Source organism: Pagrus major, chromosome 15 (genome assembly GCF_040436345.1).
Source record: "Pagrus major chromosome 15, Pma_NU_1.0".
Taxonomy (NCBI): Eukaryota; Metazoa; Chordata; class Actinopteri; order Spariformes; family Sparidae; genus Pagrus; species Pagrus major.
Window position 1 is genome coordinate 9,903,860 of NC_133229.1, and position 17,629 is coordinate 9,921,488.

The 17,629-nt window shown below is 39.4% G+C and overlaps 1 protein-coding gene across 1 annotated transcript in view; it reads right to left on the minus strand.

Moving 5' to 3' along the window:
* The window catches only part of lmbrd1 (LMBR1 domain containing 1), a 68,354-nt gene extending 67,149 nt beyond the window's left edge, over window positions 1–1,205 (minus strand). The window contains exon 1 of the mRNA XM_073482093.1: window positions 1,117–1,205. Within this exon, the coding sequence (XP_073338194.1) occupies window positions 1,117–1,182 (66 nt within the window). The 5' untranslated portion in view covers window positions 1,183–1,205. The remainder of the gene's footprint in view (window positions 1–1,116) is intronic.
* Window positions 1,206–17,629: the final 16,424 nt, after the last annotated feature.

Here is a 17,629-nt window from a genome sequence, read left to right on the forward strand (position 1 = left end):
CTCTCCTCTTATCCTCTTACCGCATAGGAGTGAACACAGCTGACTAACACTGTTAAGTATTGACAGGAAATAACACAAAGTTGACTCTTTATGAGAAGCAGAAATTAAAAGACAATTATTATTTCAAATCTTTGAACTAGTTCATGAATGTATACATTTGGTTGCTGTTTAAGTGGAGAAAGACTGCAAAGACAGGAACTGTCATGTAACAGGGAAGAAACTCATTAGAAAGAGAAACAAAAAAAAAGGAAGCTCCAAAATGACAAGGTCATATTCCAGGCACACAAGCAGTAAGAAGTGAGGACACTGCTAAAACTAGTCCCTTCAGATCAAGGGCTGCCATTCACAGACAGGATCAATTAAAGGCCTGCAGCCTTAAGCCTCTGGCTGCTTGTTTTGCCAGGTAATGACGCAGGCTTTGCATCTAAATAAGATCCACTGAAAGGTTTGCTCAAATAGAGGGGTGCTAGTGGCGGGTAGGGAAGCAGAGCAATTTACTGGCATCCAGGCATTCTTCTGGCAGGCTTCTGATCTAGCTATGTGACTAACAGAGGTAATAAGTGCTAAATTGGGCAGCATATTACCAAGCTGACCAACTTCAAGGTATTCATTTAGGTATTACCACAGCTGGTACGTAAAATATATGACTAGCAGGAAAGGGAAGTGTGTTTGTATCTGTGGTGAAAAACAGCATTTGCTTGCTATCACGTTCGCATTACTTCCGGAATACATATTTTTTGTAAACTTCCCTTTAAAGCCTTGTTGTGATAGCTAACTGGGTGAACATGAAGACCAAACCGGAAATGTTAGTTTTCTTTACGATAAATAATACTCTTTTCCCCAGTTCCCACCGCTGTTCCTACCAGTATAAAAATATAAATGCATGCTAATAACCACAACGAGCGCCTCTAACAAAACAACAGCCTGTAAGTGTGTCACGGCTAATGTTAGCTAAACCCAGTCCAAAGCCAATATTGACGTTAATACACCGGAGCCATGTCGCGCCAGGTTAACACGTTAACCAAAGCGCCCTGTCCGCCCGCTAAAACACCCAAAACCAATTACATGACGCTCTACTACTTGATGAAGCGACTAGGCAACTTTATGTGCGCTTACCAAAAGTATAAAGGTGAAAATAGACCAACCGAGCACAGACTCGGAGAGCAACGACTGAGCCGCCATCTTCACTTCCTGCAATAACAAACCCACGTGCTCCCGGTGTCGTCACCGCGGTGGAGCGCGAGCATCAGCCGTGACGTCTCCACAGGAAGTCCATCTGTCTGATAATAAGTCCATATGTGCGCTGATTAATACAGGAGATTTAGTGAACTGTAGATTGGAATAGCTTCATTTGTGTTGGGACAGGACGGCAGTGTAAAGAGAGGCGACATTCTCAGTGTCCTACCTTTCTACCAAGAGCTGTACCAACAATGCAATAAGGCAATGTGGTGCCAAAAGAGCAAGACATTCAGGGTCAGCTGTTAGAAGATTAAAACTATGTAAGTATTGTTAGCTAAATGTTACAACTGCTATTATTATCATTATTAATATCATTATTATTATTACAAAATAGAAAGTTCAAGTTACAGTAAGTGCAAGTACCTTAAAGGTGCATGTAAGAATGAGCCACCTGTTGAATTCATTCTCCAAATAGGGGGCAGCATAATCATCAGGGTGACTGCTACCTGCTGCTAACTGTAACTGCAGTTAGCCAGGCCCCAGAGGGTGCCGTTAAGCCCAAGCCTTCAGAAAGAACGCCCGGCAATGAAGCCAGTTTTCGCAGTGGCCAAACCGTGTAATTACATCGCCATGTGATGCTCTGCGACCCATAAAGACTTTCTCCCATAAGCTAACATTGTGAAAGGGTGTCTGTAAAACAGTGGATATGTGTTTTTGAGTGTCACAATCCCGTAACTGGAGCCTTTCGGTCTGATAAAGTTTGTCTAGAATGTCTAGAAGAGCCGCATGATTAAGTTATTTTATCCCCATCCAAGTTAGCCGGGTGCTAAACCAGAAGTTAGCCAGTTCGATTGGCGAAAATCTCTAGTGCCCATGATCTATGGGCCGCACAACATTGAAGATACAGGTATTTTCATTCCTGGGAAGTCGAGCTTTTTTGGCTTCAAAAATCTCACTAAGATGTCTGTAAAACTGTTTGCAGGACATCAAGAACTGCAAATAAGGTCGATAATGATTCTTTCTTCAATGAATTTTTTAACCATGGAGGTTTTAGATTTTTAAAACTTCCAATAAGCTGAGAAAAGCGATTTAAAAATATGTGTGAAAACTTTTTTGGCATATGTGCCAGGCGAGCACTTCTCATTGCGTTGAACGGACGCCATCTTTGCGTCTGGTATGTAGTTTTTCTACAAATCTATGCCATTAGCTAGTTAGCACACTCAACCATGCAACTTAGCTGCCTCTGCCCAGAATGGAGAGGCAATGGAATGTGCACCAGAGTTGGAGCCGTGCGACAGGGCAACGGAAACAGGTGCAGCAGCCTCCAAGTGAACGTGGCCAGACCAGGACAGACACAGCCTCCCAGACTGTGAGAGGCCAGTTTGATCACAGAAAATACAGTGCCAAGGCGATTTGCAGTGGCTTCAATCAGGATTCTGACACTTGGGACAACAAAGACACAGTGAGTGCATGCAGGGACAGGACAGACATGGAGCAGGAGAGGAGCGAGAGGGAGGCTGGGCATCAATCAGCACTCAACTCCAGAGGCTGAGGGTTACGGCAGGGTCAGCTCTGGAGTGCCAAAGGTGAAACCCAGCAAGAATGCCACTTTGGTGTTGTTGGACTGAGGGCTCGATGGATGCCACAGTGACTCACTGTCGCCTCTTAATGTACAAAGTGGTTTTATGAAACAGGATGCAGGATGTTAGCATGCTTACTTCCCAGTTGATATATCTGCAATACACTAAATGGACGTCTTTGACATAACATCAAAACTGTTATTTCTTGACATTATATTGATCATTTTTTGTCAATTTCTGACTGTTTCAACTAGAATTCTAACATATTGCACCTTTAAAAATTATACTTTTACAGTATGTTACTTATCTGAGTAGTGAAAAGAAACAAAATGTCTGTAGTTACTTGCCACCACTGCATACAGTTAACTTAGACTGACATCTACAGACTAAAGAGGGCAGGTGAAACACATTTATGTCCACAGGGTCAGGGTTATATTGAGGATTCATTCATTTAAGTTCATGTTTGCCCAAAGGACACCACGGTGGCACCTGTGCTTAGAAATAGGGCATTTATGCCAGCCAAAGGGCGTGGTCCAACCAGACAGGCACTTTGGCTTACCTAAGGGGCACCTCTGGGGCAATCCATTAGGCATGTGTCCTCTGCACAGGGAACTTAAGATGACCTTGGACACATTTAGACCACCATTTAAACACATGTATGTAATATCATAGTGTTATCTTTCACCTGTTTCTTTGTATCCTGTTATCTGTGTCAATCTCCGAATTTTTGTCTTTCAGTATGCTTTTTTTTTTTTTTAAATAATCTAGTATAACTGTCACACAAAGGGCATAATCATACACAGTAGCACTGATATAAAGTTGGTGCATTTTCAAAGTCTTACATGCACCATACTCACATTCAGTAGTCATCCAGATTAGGAAAACTAATCTGATTCATTAAGCTTTAAATTTGCTGAAAAGTAGAAGTAGGTCACTGTAAATTAGGGTGCAGTGCACCTGTAGCTGCATTCCCATGTGTAGGCCAGATCATTGGAGTAATACTTGCTATTAATTATCCACCACAGTGGCCCACAACAGCAAACAGCCACTGTCTGTGGTGCTGCAGGTAGTCCCTCAGCTGATATGATGGTGTATTACTGGAAAATTCATATTGTTAATGAGCCAAAAGCAAAACTCCATCTTAGCACAGCTGTCTGACCAGTGGCTCACTGAAAGAGTGTCTGTTGTGAGGAGCATCGACTTGCTTTCGTCACCTTACAAAGTTTTTTCTTCTGTTTTCTTTCTTGGCTTCTTTTTCTTTAATCTAAACTTTGTTGTATATTCTCTCTTCTGGCCCTCTTTTTTGGTTACCAACCAAAAATGTGTGGGAGCGCGGAGATTTGCTCCGACACTGTAGGCAATAATCAGTATGTCTTCTGTCTTTTGATTTGCATTTGTCATTTCCACTAGGGCCTCAGGAATATATAAAACCAGTATTTATTTTACTACCTGTTAAGAAATGGCCAATGTTGAGTCAATTTCAATATGAGTTTCACAATATAACAAAAATCAGTACTGTCAGATGTTTCTGCTGCGACTCGAGAAACTTGTTAAGGTGTTTTGTCTTTTATATTCATCGGTTCAATAACTAGAGGGGCCTTGAATCCCTGAAAGCCACTGTATGTATTTATTTGAAGTAAGAAAATGCATCCAAAGCAATACCACTCAAAATTTTCCCCAAAAAGTTGACTCTTTAGAGGTATGAGCTTCTCTTTCATTCAACTGGGGAGCCAAACTTATGTAGCAATGGGATTATATAACTTTTCCAGACTCAATGTGAAGTGTAATCAGCATGGGGTTTTTTTGTGCACCCATATGCCAGGCACATTCTCCATTTCTTCCCATTCTTATCCAATTTATCTTGCGTACAGATCCCATGGTATCTCAACATAAAGAAATTGCTGTCTTTTCATTCTGGTACCCTTTTCACAGTCTTGAGTGCACAGCATCAGGAGAAGTCTTCTCCATTTATATGGAGTATATTGTCCCTTAAATTACAACAGTCTAAGAGTGTGCAGTCATGCTTCACCATGTCTGGAATTATTGAGACAAAATTAAATTATTACTTGAGTAATTACTTTCGAAAGGGGTAGGCTATAACAGTCCACGGTGACATTGAGGCTCTAAAGTTTCTGAAAGTGAAAATAAGACTTCTCTATATTGTATTGGAGTAAATTAGACCGCTGCTAATTGGAATGAAGAACATTCCCACCAGTTAATTAGTTGGTCACTATTGGGTTTGGACACCTTTGAATTCAACTCACTACAATCAGTAACCATATTTCTAAACTTCATACCCCTGACTCTCAGATTTCTAATTAAACTAATGTAATTTGTTCAAAACCCATTATTCACTTGCACAGGGAAGGTAGGTCTGCTTAATTCATGCAACCTTTCAAAACTGCAAATGCCTTTATCATGCAGCCTGGCAACTGCCCTAATAAACCATGTACTTACCTAAATCTATTAAAAGGGGCATGCTGGGAAAAAGGTAGGAAGTTGTCAAGATTTTCTGTCAATCAATGAATGAGTTGAGCATTAGCGGACTTACATTTAATCCTTTTCATTTCATAGTGATACCAGTCAGCTGCCAAGGTTCCTGCAGTGAGCAGATCACAAAACCCATGTTGCCTATTACACATTTCTCTAGTGGATGATAGCTCTGTCAGAGCAAAATTATAATATCACATCCACCTCTCATCCACTCTTCTTTTTATTTTCTGACATCCAAAAGCAGTTCTATCATTCCGGCTGAAGAGCATAAGAGATGGCGCAAAAATGGCCCCAAACATGTCCAATAGCAGTGGCCCTGAAGCGCCTGCTCCCTTATTAAATTTGTCCTTTAATTCTGAAAATGAAAATGCACTCTCACCATTTAATGTGACCTCTCACTGATTGGGAGAGGAGAAAATAAATGGAGCCCAGGCGACTAAAGCAGACAGTGATAAAGCACAGGAATTTTGGTCGGGTGTCAGGTGGGTGTATGCTGTTGTCATCGTGATGTGTGATGTGGTGATGTGGGGTCAGTCTCAGAATATATATACATATACACATTTCTAATTTAGCATGACTGAAGCTGCACTGTAACCTCCCCTAAATCATAGTAATGTATAGTGGTCTCACCTTACTCTAACCTTGACTATAGCATTAACTTAGGGTGTTTGCAGGTTATGCTTCGACAATTATAGGTAAATGTATGTAAAACATCATGTGAACAGTGCATGAGTACAGGCAGCTGAAGAGCAGTAACAGTGTACAACAAGGTACAAGGTAAATGTATTGGTTTATAAACGAAAAAATGATTAATAATGAATCCTTCTACATCTCTTTTAGACAAAGGAGTGTTAAGGATGAGTTCAGGAGTCTCACAGCCTGGGGAGTGAAGCTGCTCTGTAGTCTGGTGGTATGGCAGCGGATACTTCTGTATCTTTTGTCAGATGGAAGCACGGTGAACAAACTGTGGCTGGGGTGGGTGTCGTCTCCTGTAGTTAAAGCAAAGGCAGTTTACAGACAGAAAATTCATTATGCACAGATGTAAAATGACCAAATTCAATGTAGAATAGTGTTTATATAAATACTGTAGGTGTAAAACACTGTGTAGTGATGACAGGAAACAACGATGTCTTCCATGGCCAAACACTTTACTTTGGATTCCAGTGCCATTTGGAGCAGCATTGACTAGTTTGAAAATTTTTTTTTTTTTATTTGGATAGGACAGCTTACAATTCAACAAGGAATGGTGAAAAGAGAGAGAGGATGACACCCAGCAAAGGGCCTCAGACCTGAACAAAACCTGAGCCGCTGTTGACGACCTGGCATCCACACATCGGGTGGATGCTCAACCAATCAGCAAACTATTTTGATAATCAATTAATTGTTCAAGTCATTTCTTTCCCGGTATAATCGCAGGACATTTCAGACTTACAGCTTCTCAAATGAGAAACTTTGCTGTTTTTTCTCCTCTCACATATGTTGAGGTTCCAATGTTCTGAAGACCTAACGATTAATTGAGAACCTGACTGACAGATAGTGATAGTGAAAATAAGCAGTCCTAACGGCGTTGCTGTAAGAATGGTATCTACAGATTAGACATACACAACATAGGAATTGCTTTTAAGATGTGTGTTAACCTCAAATTGACTTTTTTTATTTGAAAATTTTAACCAGAATAATTATGTCTACAGTGCTACCTGCACTTGCGCCTCTTGTTCAAAACCTGTACCAAACCACTGACTGTTTGAGTTGATATCAAAGAGAACCAGTTTCACACAGCTATCCCAATGAGGTTGCTACCAAATGATTTTCTTTCATTAACTTTCAATAGATGGGTCAATTATATGATCATATTTCAAGAATAAACCACAGAACTATCGCTGCAGGCCAAACTGACATGTTATTGTATCGTTTTAATTCTTCAGTTTTTTTCATTTCCATACTGAAAGCTTTCATGCCCAGGTGAGCTCTCAGAAATGATGAATGAGACTACTTAATGGCTTTTGTGATTTTTATGAGCACATGAAAGGTACACATCAATGGTTATGTCTGCATACAGATTAGTGACACGCAGTTGGCTGCCTTTGTCTAGTGCTTTGCCATATGTCAATTTAGTAAATGATCCTGTAAAACAGACAGGTGTTTTGCCTCTAAACCTCTCCAACAATAGACACTTGGCTGGCGTAATGAAGAATCAGAATACAGTGATTAGTCTGTTTGTATTCAAGGCAAATGGCCGCTTGCCCAAAACAAAAGTGTTTGCTGAGGCCATGTATGTACCCAGTACAAATATGATACTACACATACACTCATACATACGAAAGAGGAGAGTGCTGTATTTCCTTTACATGTTCATTCTAGGATTTAGTGAGCTTTAATGCATTAAGGGAAGCAGAACACAGATTCAACAGTAAATTGTTTTTTTGTTTTTGTGTGCTGTTTGTGTTAATGTAGTCACATGCATGCATATATGTGTGAGAGGCTGCTTATCATTGTTTGTTAATAGCCCCTCATATGATCACCTTCAAGTACATAATGAAACATAATTAGCATCAAAATCAAGAGGAAGAGTGTCAAAAGAGAAAGTTTCCCAAGTACTAATGTTACAGTTTGATCAACCAAATCATCAACAATGCCAAAGTGTGCGCTGGAGCATGTGATGTTGGTCACAGCGCGCTGAAACCTGATGGTTTTATATGCCGCTTCTGCTCAACATGTTGCCCTGAACACTTATGCGTGCTGAAAATCAGTGAATTAATCGCATAATTTTCATCTTGAGTAAACATTGTGAAAACGGTGAATCAAAAACAGATGATACACTGGAGGTCTGGGAGTAGAAGCACTTTTGCTATCCTACAGCCGCTGTATCAACGAGAAGTCATTTTGTTTCAGTGCTATGTCCAGGCCATGAATACTATCACTGAGAGCAGTTTCAGGCAGATCAATAGACTGTAAATGTGTCTCATGTATCAAACCACCACCTTCAAATCATCTGAAAAGCAACTCAGAATAACACCACGCTGTTCTGTTCAGCTTCTCTCTGCCAGTATATATATATATATATCTCAATATAGACACACATTTTTAGTGGCCATTGTAAACACAGTGAGCATACAATAAAGCCACCATGTGTAAATGATGATCTGGTCAACATAGAGTGATATTATGATCCATGGTGAAATCTGAAGAAAATATCTAAAGCCTTGACTTCATTGGTGGACTAACACCAATACTAATAAAGAAAAGCTCCCAAAACAGAATATTATGCAGAAAGGAGGTCATTTACTGATCCTGGTTCAGCACTTATTATTCATGTATGGCATGCATACAACAGCCACTAGTAGGCAGATAGGCTAAGAATGAATAAATAAGTAGTGATAAGGTACTTGTCCTGAAGATGGAGTTTATATCTACAATTAATCCTGTTCTTGCTAAAGGAGGGTTCAGAGGTGAGCATGATTTTTGTGGACTGGAAAATCGGTTTCCCCTGTCTTTGGAAAACTGGTTGAACCTCAGCAAAATTAAGGCTAATGTTAGGCTAATAATGCTGTCTGTTTTATGGGGGATAGCTTTTTAAAGTTTAGCTAGCTATGCTGGTAAGTTGAAAACGTTGTCACATTTCCCTTAAATTAAGGTTAAAGTAAGAGTTCAAGTCAAGAAGCCATGTTGCTCTTGGTTGCTCTAATAACAGCTAGCGTTTGCTAACTCATTGCTTAGCTTCTTGCTAACTTAGCTAACTTGTAGTCAAGGTAATGAGTCATATGCCATGTGAATGTTTTGACTGAGACATTCACAGAAGTAGTACAACAGGTCTTCTGTTTAGAAGGGATAGTAACGTTATTAACAAGGAAGGTTAAAATGCACTATATAGCAAAAAAAACCTTTAATTGTGACTCTTTTTCAGTCAAAGATGGTCAGTTAGTCAAGTGACTTTGTTTCAGAAAAATCAGGTAGATTTATTGAAATGTTATTTCATTTATACATCATTTATCTGCCATCTTCACTTGGTTCATAAAACAGTTGCTAACGCTGCTAATGTGCAGCAGACATTTTCGGCTGGACAGAAGAATTTTCGGGGAAGCCTCAAATATCTTCAAAACACAGGTAAGTGTTGTCAAGGGTCAAGTCTGATCTGAAATGTTGGCTTTTGACAATGCAAAAGCTCTAAAATGCAAAACAATAATTGAGAGTACAAACTAACAGCTAAACATGTTAGAAAAACACTTTGTCTGAATAAAACATGTAATGTTTTAAGTGCACTGACTCTGAGGCCGAAAAAACCTCTAAAAGGGCAATTTCTGATGTAATGACTTGGAATATCGTTTGAGTCATGTCGAGGGGCGCCAAACATGTAAATACAATGGCTTGGGGTCAGAAACAGCATGACCATCTGTTGTTTGCCACATCCCCCCGTCTCCCTTGTTATCCGACTTTTCACCGATGTGTGAACTGTCTATTGAAGCTGAAATGCCATGAAAATAGTATTTCAAAGGGCAGTTCCCCAGAGTTGCTAAAAGGGTCCAGAGGCATACATCTATCCTGAGAGAGAATTTGAGAAAATCTGCTCTTAAAATAAAATTAAAGTTTTAATTTGAATGAATTTTTGACCCCTTACATCTGGTTTAGTTTGTACCTCTGTGCACCTGCGTGTAAGACACAAGTCACCTCATGTCCTTTTAGGTAAATGTTGGATATGTTGCTTGCATTCGCCTATTTGTTACTGCAAAATAAGATAATAACAAAAATGTAAAAGTGGTAAAAGAGATGTCCTACAATCATCCAGTCGTACTCAGTCCAGCAATACTTAAACCCCCAAAGTATTACATTTTTTATGATACGATATTGAGGAGCTGCTGAGATTTTCGTCTCTAACCAAATAAAGTGGAGGTCAGCTGAATAAAATTGAATATAAGCTGTTCACCCCATTAAAAAAATCAACTGCAATGTCTGTTTTCGAAACAATGTCCTGGTTACTGTCCTGGATAATGCACGGACCTCACTGGAAAGTTTTTACTGCAACTGCAGAATAAATACCCTGAAAACTTTTGACAGCTTGTGATAAAGCGAGGATTTTAGGCAGGGCAGCAACCCCGAATTCAAGCTAACAAATGACTGAATTTCACCCTTTTTCATACAGGTCTGGCACAAAACACCCACACACTCTGTCTTCGCCCAGAGAGCAGTGACCGAGCAACGGCACGGCTTTTCACAACACTGTGAGTAGAAGACTTCCAAACAAAGATAGAATATGTTGAACTTTTGTCTCAAATTATCGGTCTCGTTCCCACAAATGAAAGGTTTGTAATATCTGGTTAGGCTAATAATGAACTCCAGTCAGAAATCCTGAATAACATCTTCTGAACTCCCTTCATCTGCATTTATCAGAAAAAACAATCATTTTTGACCCATTTACATTCCATTAGAATTTAATTCCCAGATTTTGTATTTTCTCAGCGATGTGTACGCTTGTGTAAATACTTGCACAGAGAATTTCTCAAACTCCAATAATCTCCAGGGTATTTGAGAGCCTCCTGTTGTGCCGGAGAGACCTTGAAGTTTATAAGATGTCACTCCAGTTCGGTGTGCTTGGAACATTTACCTTGATGCAGCAATTGGTGGGCTGCATTTGTCACCTGTTTTTACCTCGTCACACTCAATCTGTTTACTGACAGCCAGGGCACACAAGTTTAGGTGATTTAAGTGTTTGGGTGACGTGAGGCTGTGGATGATGCAGTTCTCAAATGTTTGCTCGGTGGTTTCTCTAAATTACAACTTGATTACTACAAAAAGCAATTGTTTGAACCCACTAATGGAAATCATGCTCTGTTTTGATAAAAACTCAACTCGTTTGATTTTCATACTTCTGACAGCTATAGCTTCGGCACACATTGGATACGAGAAGGCAGGAATTTGTCTTACAGTTCAAAACATTAAAAACACAGATCTTAAAGGCACACCAGTGTAAAGTATTTTAAGGACACAGGTGAAGCTGCAGTTAAATGATACACACTGTAGCGGGCTGGCCCATCAGGCGCCATACCATTTTCATTATTTCACCATGGCCCCAATCTTGCCCTTACCTTAAAGGGTCAATTCACACAAATGAAAAAAAGCATGTTCCATGTGGTACCGAGCTATTCGCATACTTCTGTTGCCACCCCAATACAGTGGAGGTGAAGAAAATCAAAACATTGCTTGTTTTCAGAACTAACCATCCACAGACTCCATAGTAAACCATTTTTATATAAAGTATTAGAGTAGTAGAAGTATAAGAAGAAAAAGACGCCATCTCTAAGAGAAGCTGGCATTCCTTCTCTCAAATACTGGGTGAGGGTGTTCCTTTTTGTTAAAAACTGTGCCTCTAAATGCCTGTTCACAACAACCTTGTTATCGAGCCATTGTTAGTCGAAAAAGACATGAACTGCCAGTAAAACGAGAGTGAGAGCTTGAATTGACCAGAGAGCACTGAGGCTTTTAGAGATTTTGTGTGTAAATGAATAAATCAGCATTGCAGCTGAAAAGACAGCCAATTTCCTCCAAATGGTTTGCTTGCCTTATTATATTTGAATTAGAAAACTCCCATCACCACCACCACTTTTATGCAAAACTTTTTTTTAATAAAATGATGGAATTCCTATAACAGAAAAAGCCACAAAAGATTAGTTATTTCCTTTTGTTACTGTTAACTATAGAAGGCACTTTTTGAAAAGATTGTGGTGTGAATGCTGAACCTTGAAAAGCTGAAACTGCATCGCTGGCTTAAAAAGTTGAATAAAACCAATAATGTATAAAAGATGTGGAATATTTAAAGTTTTTTTTTTCCTTTCCAAAGCCTATTAAAAATTGCTGGCTTTAATTTGTTTGAAGTAACAGCTGAAGAAATATAATTGGTAAAAGTTAGGAGATGTTGAAGGATGAAAAGTATACTATAAGCTGGGAGCTAAACATCATTTGTGGCTTGATCGGTTGCCAGAGATTCAAATAATTCAGTCCTCACTTCAGACAAAAACAAAGAATTACAGAGAAGACGGAAAAATAATGCGAGGACTTAAAAGTAAAAGTGGTTATGTTTGCATAATGTCCGACAAAGAAACGTAGCCACCTGCTTCATTTTTATCTTCACTTGTTCTTAAAACCATTTCTTCTTTGTTTCTCTTTTCTTTCATCGCACCACTGAAAAGCATGTGTGAGTGTGTGTGTGTCCCTGTGGCGAAGGGGAGGGTGTGCTGAAATCATCTGTCTAAACAGTTATGTGTGTGGTGCCTGAACACCTGTTTCTGTGTGGGGACTTGAAGTGTTTCAACAAAAACTTCAGGGGGACAAAGTACAGTGCACTTTAACTTTCATGAAGTTTTCACCAGCGGATTCATAGTACATAACAACAACTAGGGTTTCAACAGTATGAGGAAATATCACTGTTTGACAGTATAAGGTATTACACATTTATTTTTATACCATTATCAGTTACAGTAGCCCTTAAAGGAATGGAAATCAGAAGGGTTTTTAGGTTGAATTAAGGCCTTATTATAATTTCACTAAATATAATGTCCTGACAGAAATAAAATGATATATAAACTTGGAATAAACATATTTTAATAAGACAATAAAGGAGAATTCAATACCGTGGATAAGCAAATGAACACCTAATGATAATCATCAACTTTCATTCCTCGGTAGACCTTGAAATTGGTATATCGCTGCAACTAGGGCTGCAACTAATGATTGTTTTCATAGCTAATTAATCTGTTGATTATTTTCTTGATTATCGTCTTAGTTGTTTGGTCTATGAAATGTCAGAAAATAGTAGATAATGTTGATCAGAGTTTCACAAAGCCCCAACACGATGCCCTCCAATGTCTCAATTTGACCACAACCTAAAGATATTCATATTCATTCTGTCATAGAGGAGTACAGAAAGCAGAAAGAAGCTGGAATCACAGACAAAAAAATCATCAAAATAGTTGGCGATTAATGTTAATAGCGGACAACTAATCGATTAACCGTTGCAGCTCTGAACACACCATGTGCAGAAACTCCACACAGCAGCACAGTATTGCAACATGGGCGTCTTCTGACTAAAATAGTATGTGTATGGAGTATAGTGCTGCTGTTGCAGCAGGCCTGCTTTTACAGCTGAGAGCTGTCTCTCTATTATGTGTGATCACCTATTATGCTCATAATACACGTCCAATACGAGCTGCAGGGTGTTATGTGATGAATAGACAGGTGGGATTGTTTTTTTTCTGACTCGCCTGAAGATGAATGATGTGTTGAGACTTTATTTTTGCATTGTTCCCCATATTTACTTTTAAGCTCGATTTACACTGCTAAGTAATAATAACACACCTGAAAAGGCGAGTAAATCCAAATGAATCAGGCCTTGTATTGAGAAGAGTTTGATAAGATGAGAATACATCAAACGAGGGTTTAATTCCCGCACCTGGCTCGGTTCAATGAGAGAGTTGGTGTGAGCCCCCGGTGGGCATTTATTCCCCCTGGTGTGAAAGCTTTCGGCGTGTGTTCCTCTTGTTTGCTCAAGTCTCTGTCAGTGCGCTTCAGTAATAATGACAGAGTGGGAGGGCCACTCGGTGCAACTAATAAGGACCGCGATCTAGCAGCAGGCGAGATCCCACTGTGACTTTTTATTTCCAAGTCCAGGAATCCGGAATCAAGACTGATCTTAATCACACATGGATTATGCTTTTGTCGCTGTTTCACGTCTCTTTTTGCCTTAGAGGAAACTTTCCGAGCAACTGTGAGTACTTCAAGAGCACATTTCACAGCAAATAAAAAAAAAAAACCACATGTATATATGTAAATATCAGCGTGTTTATTTCATGAAATCCCCTTTATGGCGGACACATTTTGCATCTTTTGTCGCGTGTTTTCTTTCTTTCTTTTTTTTTTTTTAAAATCCGCAGGCATGTCTCGGTCCGTCCAACTTGCCTGTTAACCGGGACGCATGCCTCATGAGGGGGGTTGTTTCTGATTTATGAACGCACTGCAGCGGCAGTAAACGCATCACTTGTGAGCAGCGAAGTGCTAAAACGTGGAGCAGGACACCGAGGTGGAAATCGTCTCGTAATTATTACAAAAAAATAAAATCAGCCAATCAGCGGTCGCGCAGAGAAAACACGCTCCTTTGAATATTGAGCGAAGTTACAGCCGCTGAATGAATGATGGAGAGACGTGCTGGAGTTTAACTTCACTTTTCACTAACCGTGAGTGATAAAAGCCTGCAAAAATAAATAGACTGTGTCAGTTTAGGTAATAAATCCACGCAGGTTTACAGCAGATGGTGCACTACATGAGGCAAAACAACGTGTGGTCTTAAAGTACCGATTTAACTCCCACACAGCCCTCGGTGATCAGAACCAGTCGTGTAGAGATGTAGTGTAACTGTGACTGCAGGGCTTGCATGCATTTGCAGAAATGAAGGGAATAACATGACGCCTTCACGCAGACATGACATGTGATACCTCTGTAGTGCTTCTTGTCTACGGCCCCATGCATGGTTGCAGTTGTAAGTGGCATGGTCACTTCATCTCCAAGCGCCATGATAGTCCTACTGTAGGCCTGCATGCAAAACTTTAGGATCCAGTGGGAGAAGTGCTGGTACTGTAGCATGCATGGGGAGTAATCACGTGGAGGAGAATTAATTTGGATAAGACAGCAAAGAACAGGCAGTAAAAGAAGGAGGGTATCAGGAAAAAATACTGTTGGTCACACTTTGTGAGAGTGTGCATATAAATTAAGTTAATGTGTAGTGGGTGTATTATGGTCCATGGAGGTCAAGTTCATTACTCGGCTCTGGCTTTAGCCCTTTTCTTCCCCAGTGGAAATAGATAAATTGTGCAGCAGGAAGGGAGGATTATAGTCTTGGTAACAGGATTACGGCTGTGTTGTCAAAAAAACTACACTACAGGTAGGGCTGGACACAATAACATTGTAAGGCTTTGTTAACAATATAACTTGATATTTTTTAAATCTCCTCCAAAGCGCTCGGCAAAATCAAACATCACAATATTTCTGAACAAATACTGCGACAATATTGTGGGGAAGACTATTGGTACTTTGACAAAATATTAAAGGTGCACTACGTAGTTTTGGGGAAGACATTTTAATCAGAAGAGAAAGATCTCCACTGATGGATTCTTTAAACAAGCTAAATAAAACAAACTCTTTTCATTTTCATGACTGAATAAACAAAGTGAACTTAAAGGACAGCACAGTTTCATACTGTTTTACTTTGGTTATATGTGGCAGACCCTGCCACCTTTCTAGCTTCTAACAGTGTTCTGAACAGTGTTTTAGAAGTGTTTTATTCAGTTATGGAAAAAATTAATATTTCAGAGTTTGTATTATTGCCTCATTAATATTGTTAAAATTTGCCCCTTTAATACAATGAGATTTTTTTTATCAGTAATCATCAGTCATGTGGATATGATGACAGTTCAACAGTCAGGAAAGTTCAGAAAATTACATCTCTTCAATTTAGCCTCGAAAACTAGGAAGAAGTAACACTTATGCTATATAACAATATCCAAAAACTAGGACAATATATACTGTATAGTCTCATATCACGATAACAATATAGTGTTGATTTACTGCCAAACCCTAATTACAGGTACTATAAAACCATGTATGCCACTGTGAGTTATAATTTGCCACTTTGTTTTCTGTAGGATAGACAGTCTGGGCGCACCTGTGCTGTTGTTTAAAGAGAATAACCACAAAAACAAACAGATTTTACATTCATCTATTCGGTGTCACACATGTGTGAAACTGTTTGCAGGCTTCTATTGAGTTTCTCCTTTTTTTTAAGTCCTTGAAAGTCCAAGGAAAAAAAAAAAACTACTTGAAACATTTTTTTTTCTTTTTGAGTTCAGACACTATTGAAGTCATCACTGTTCTGGCGGTGCACCAACTTTACAAGCAAAATACTGAAGAAGTTTTTGTTTGAGTTTGAGTAGTCCACGAAAATAACTTCACTGACTTAACTTGGGAGCAGACTCTTACCATCAAGGGTGACTCTGCCCTGAAAAATGTGTGCCGTCTTTGCAATGGCATGAGAGTAATGCTGAAGATTTGGTTTGGCACCATCATCAAATTGTTTAAGAGACTTACTTGTAACTGGAGGTTTTCCCAGGTTTGATCCTTGTATGAGACGTCCTTGACCGAGACGCTGCTGACAGCTTACTCATCAAAACTCAACAGTGTTAATAGAGTTGAAACAAAGATTAAGGCTTTGGCATTATGACTTAAACCGGATAATCTAGCACACGAGCAGCCAAAAGTCATGTATTGCAGATGTCTGTAACTTCTCATATAATTACGTTGTAACACATAGTGTAAACTTAATAAATATAGTATATAATATAAATACATTTATTTTGGGAACGGTGAACACCCAGCAATAGGATAATCACATTGCAAAGAAAGTAAAATAATGATGAAAACTGCTTACACTTGCTGTCTGTTTTTTTTAAACATGCAACATAGTGCATCCTATAGATCAACATCAGACACAGTAATACCTCCCTGTTGTGCTGTCTTTACGTTGTTGTTGTAGATTGTTTTCTGAGCAGATTAAGTGCATTGGCGCAGTTCCACATCTAATTTGTGGCGATGACACACAGGCCTAATGAATTGCAAACTGTCCACGGAGAACAAGAAGCAGCTTGGCTCACTAGTTAACAACCGAAACCTTAACATAAACATAGCTTAGAGTATAATGATTTAGCCGCAGTGTAGACATCTCCATTCATCACCGCATGACAGGTGTTCATGAAAACGAATGAACGGAGGAGTCGCAAGTGCTTTCCCAGTTTGGGAGACTTTACGTAGATACATAGAGCGACTTTAGGGACAAAAGAGTGGGCATGGGAGTGTGGGTGTAAGGGACAGTCAGGTACGAATCCAAGGTAAAATTGAGTTTCACAATAACACCACTTGCACATAATCTTATTGAGCGGCTGAATTTTAACAGAAAAATGAAAAGACCTGCTTTGAAGACAAAGACAGAACTCTGTGAAATATAATTGCAGCCAGATACAAAAGAAAGAAAACTTCTGAGGCACACAGACAACAGATTGTTTCAGTGCCAGGCTAGCAGATTGATTCCAACTAAAGCTGCTGTTGAGCAGAATAACAAGTTCAAAATACAAACCAGCAGTCACATTGTTTGCTTGTGTCTGCCGTTAATCTCAGTCCATTAGCTTTGCATTTGTTTGCACTTGCACGCAGATAAATACTCAGTTAAGATTAGCTGTAGGCACGTGTTTTCATTTTTACCAGGTATGATGACTGAACTGAATTTTAAAATGACTCTCTTTGCTTCCAGGTTTTCAAGTGGACTGCTTTCTCGTGTCAGAGCC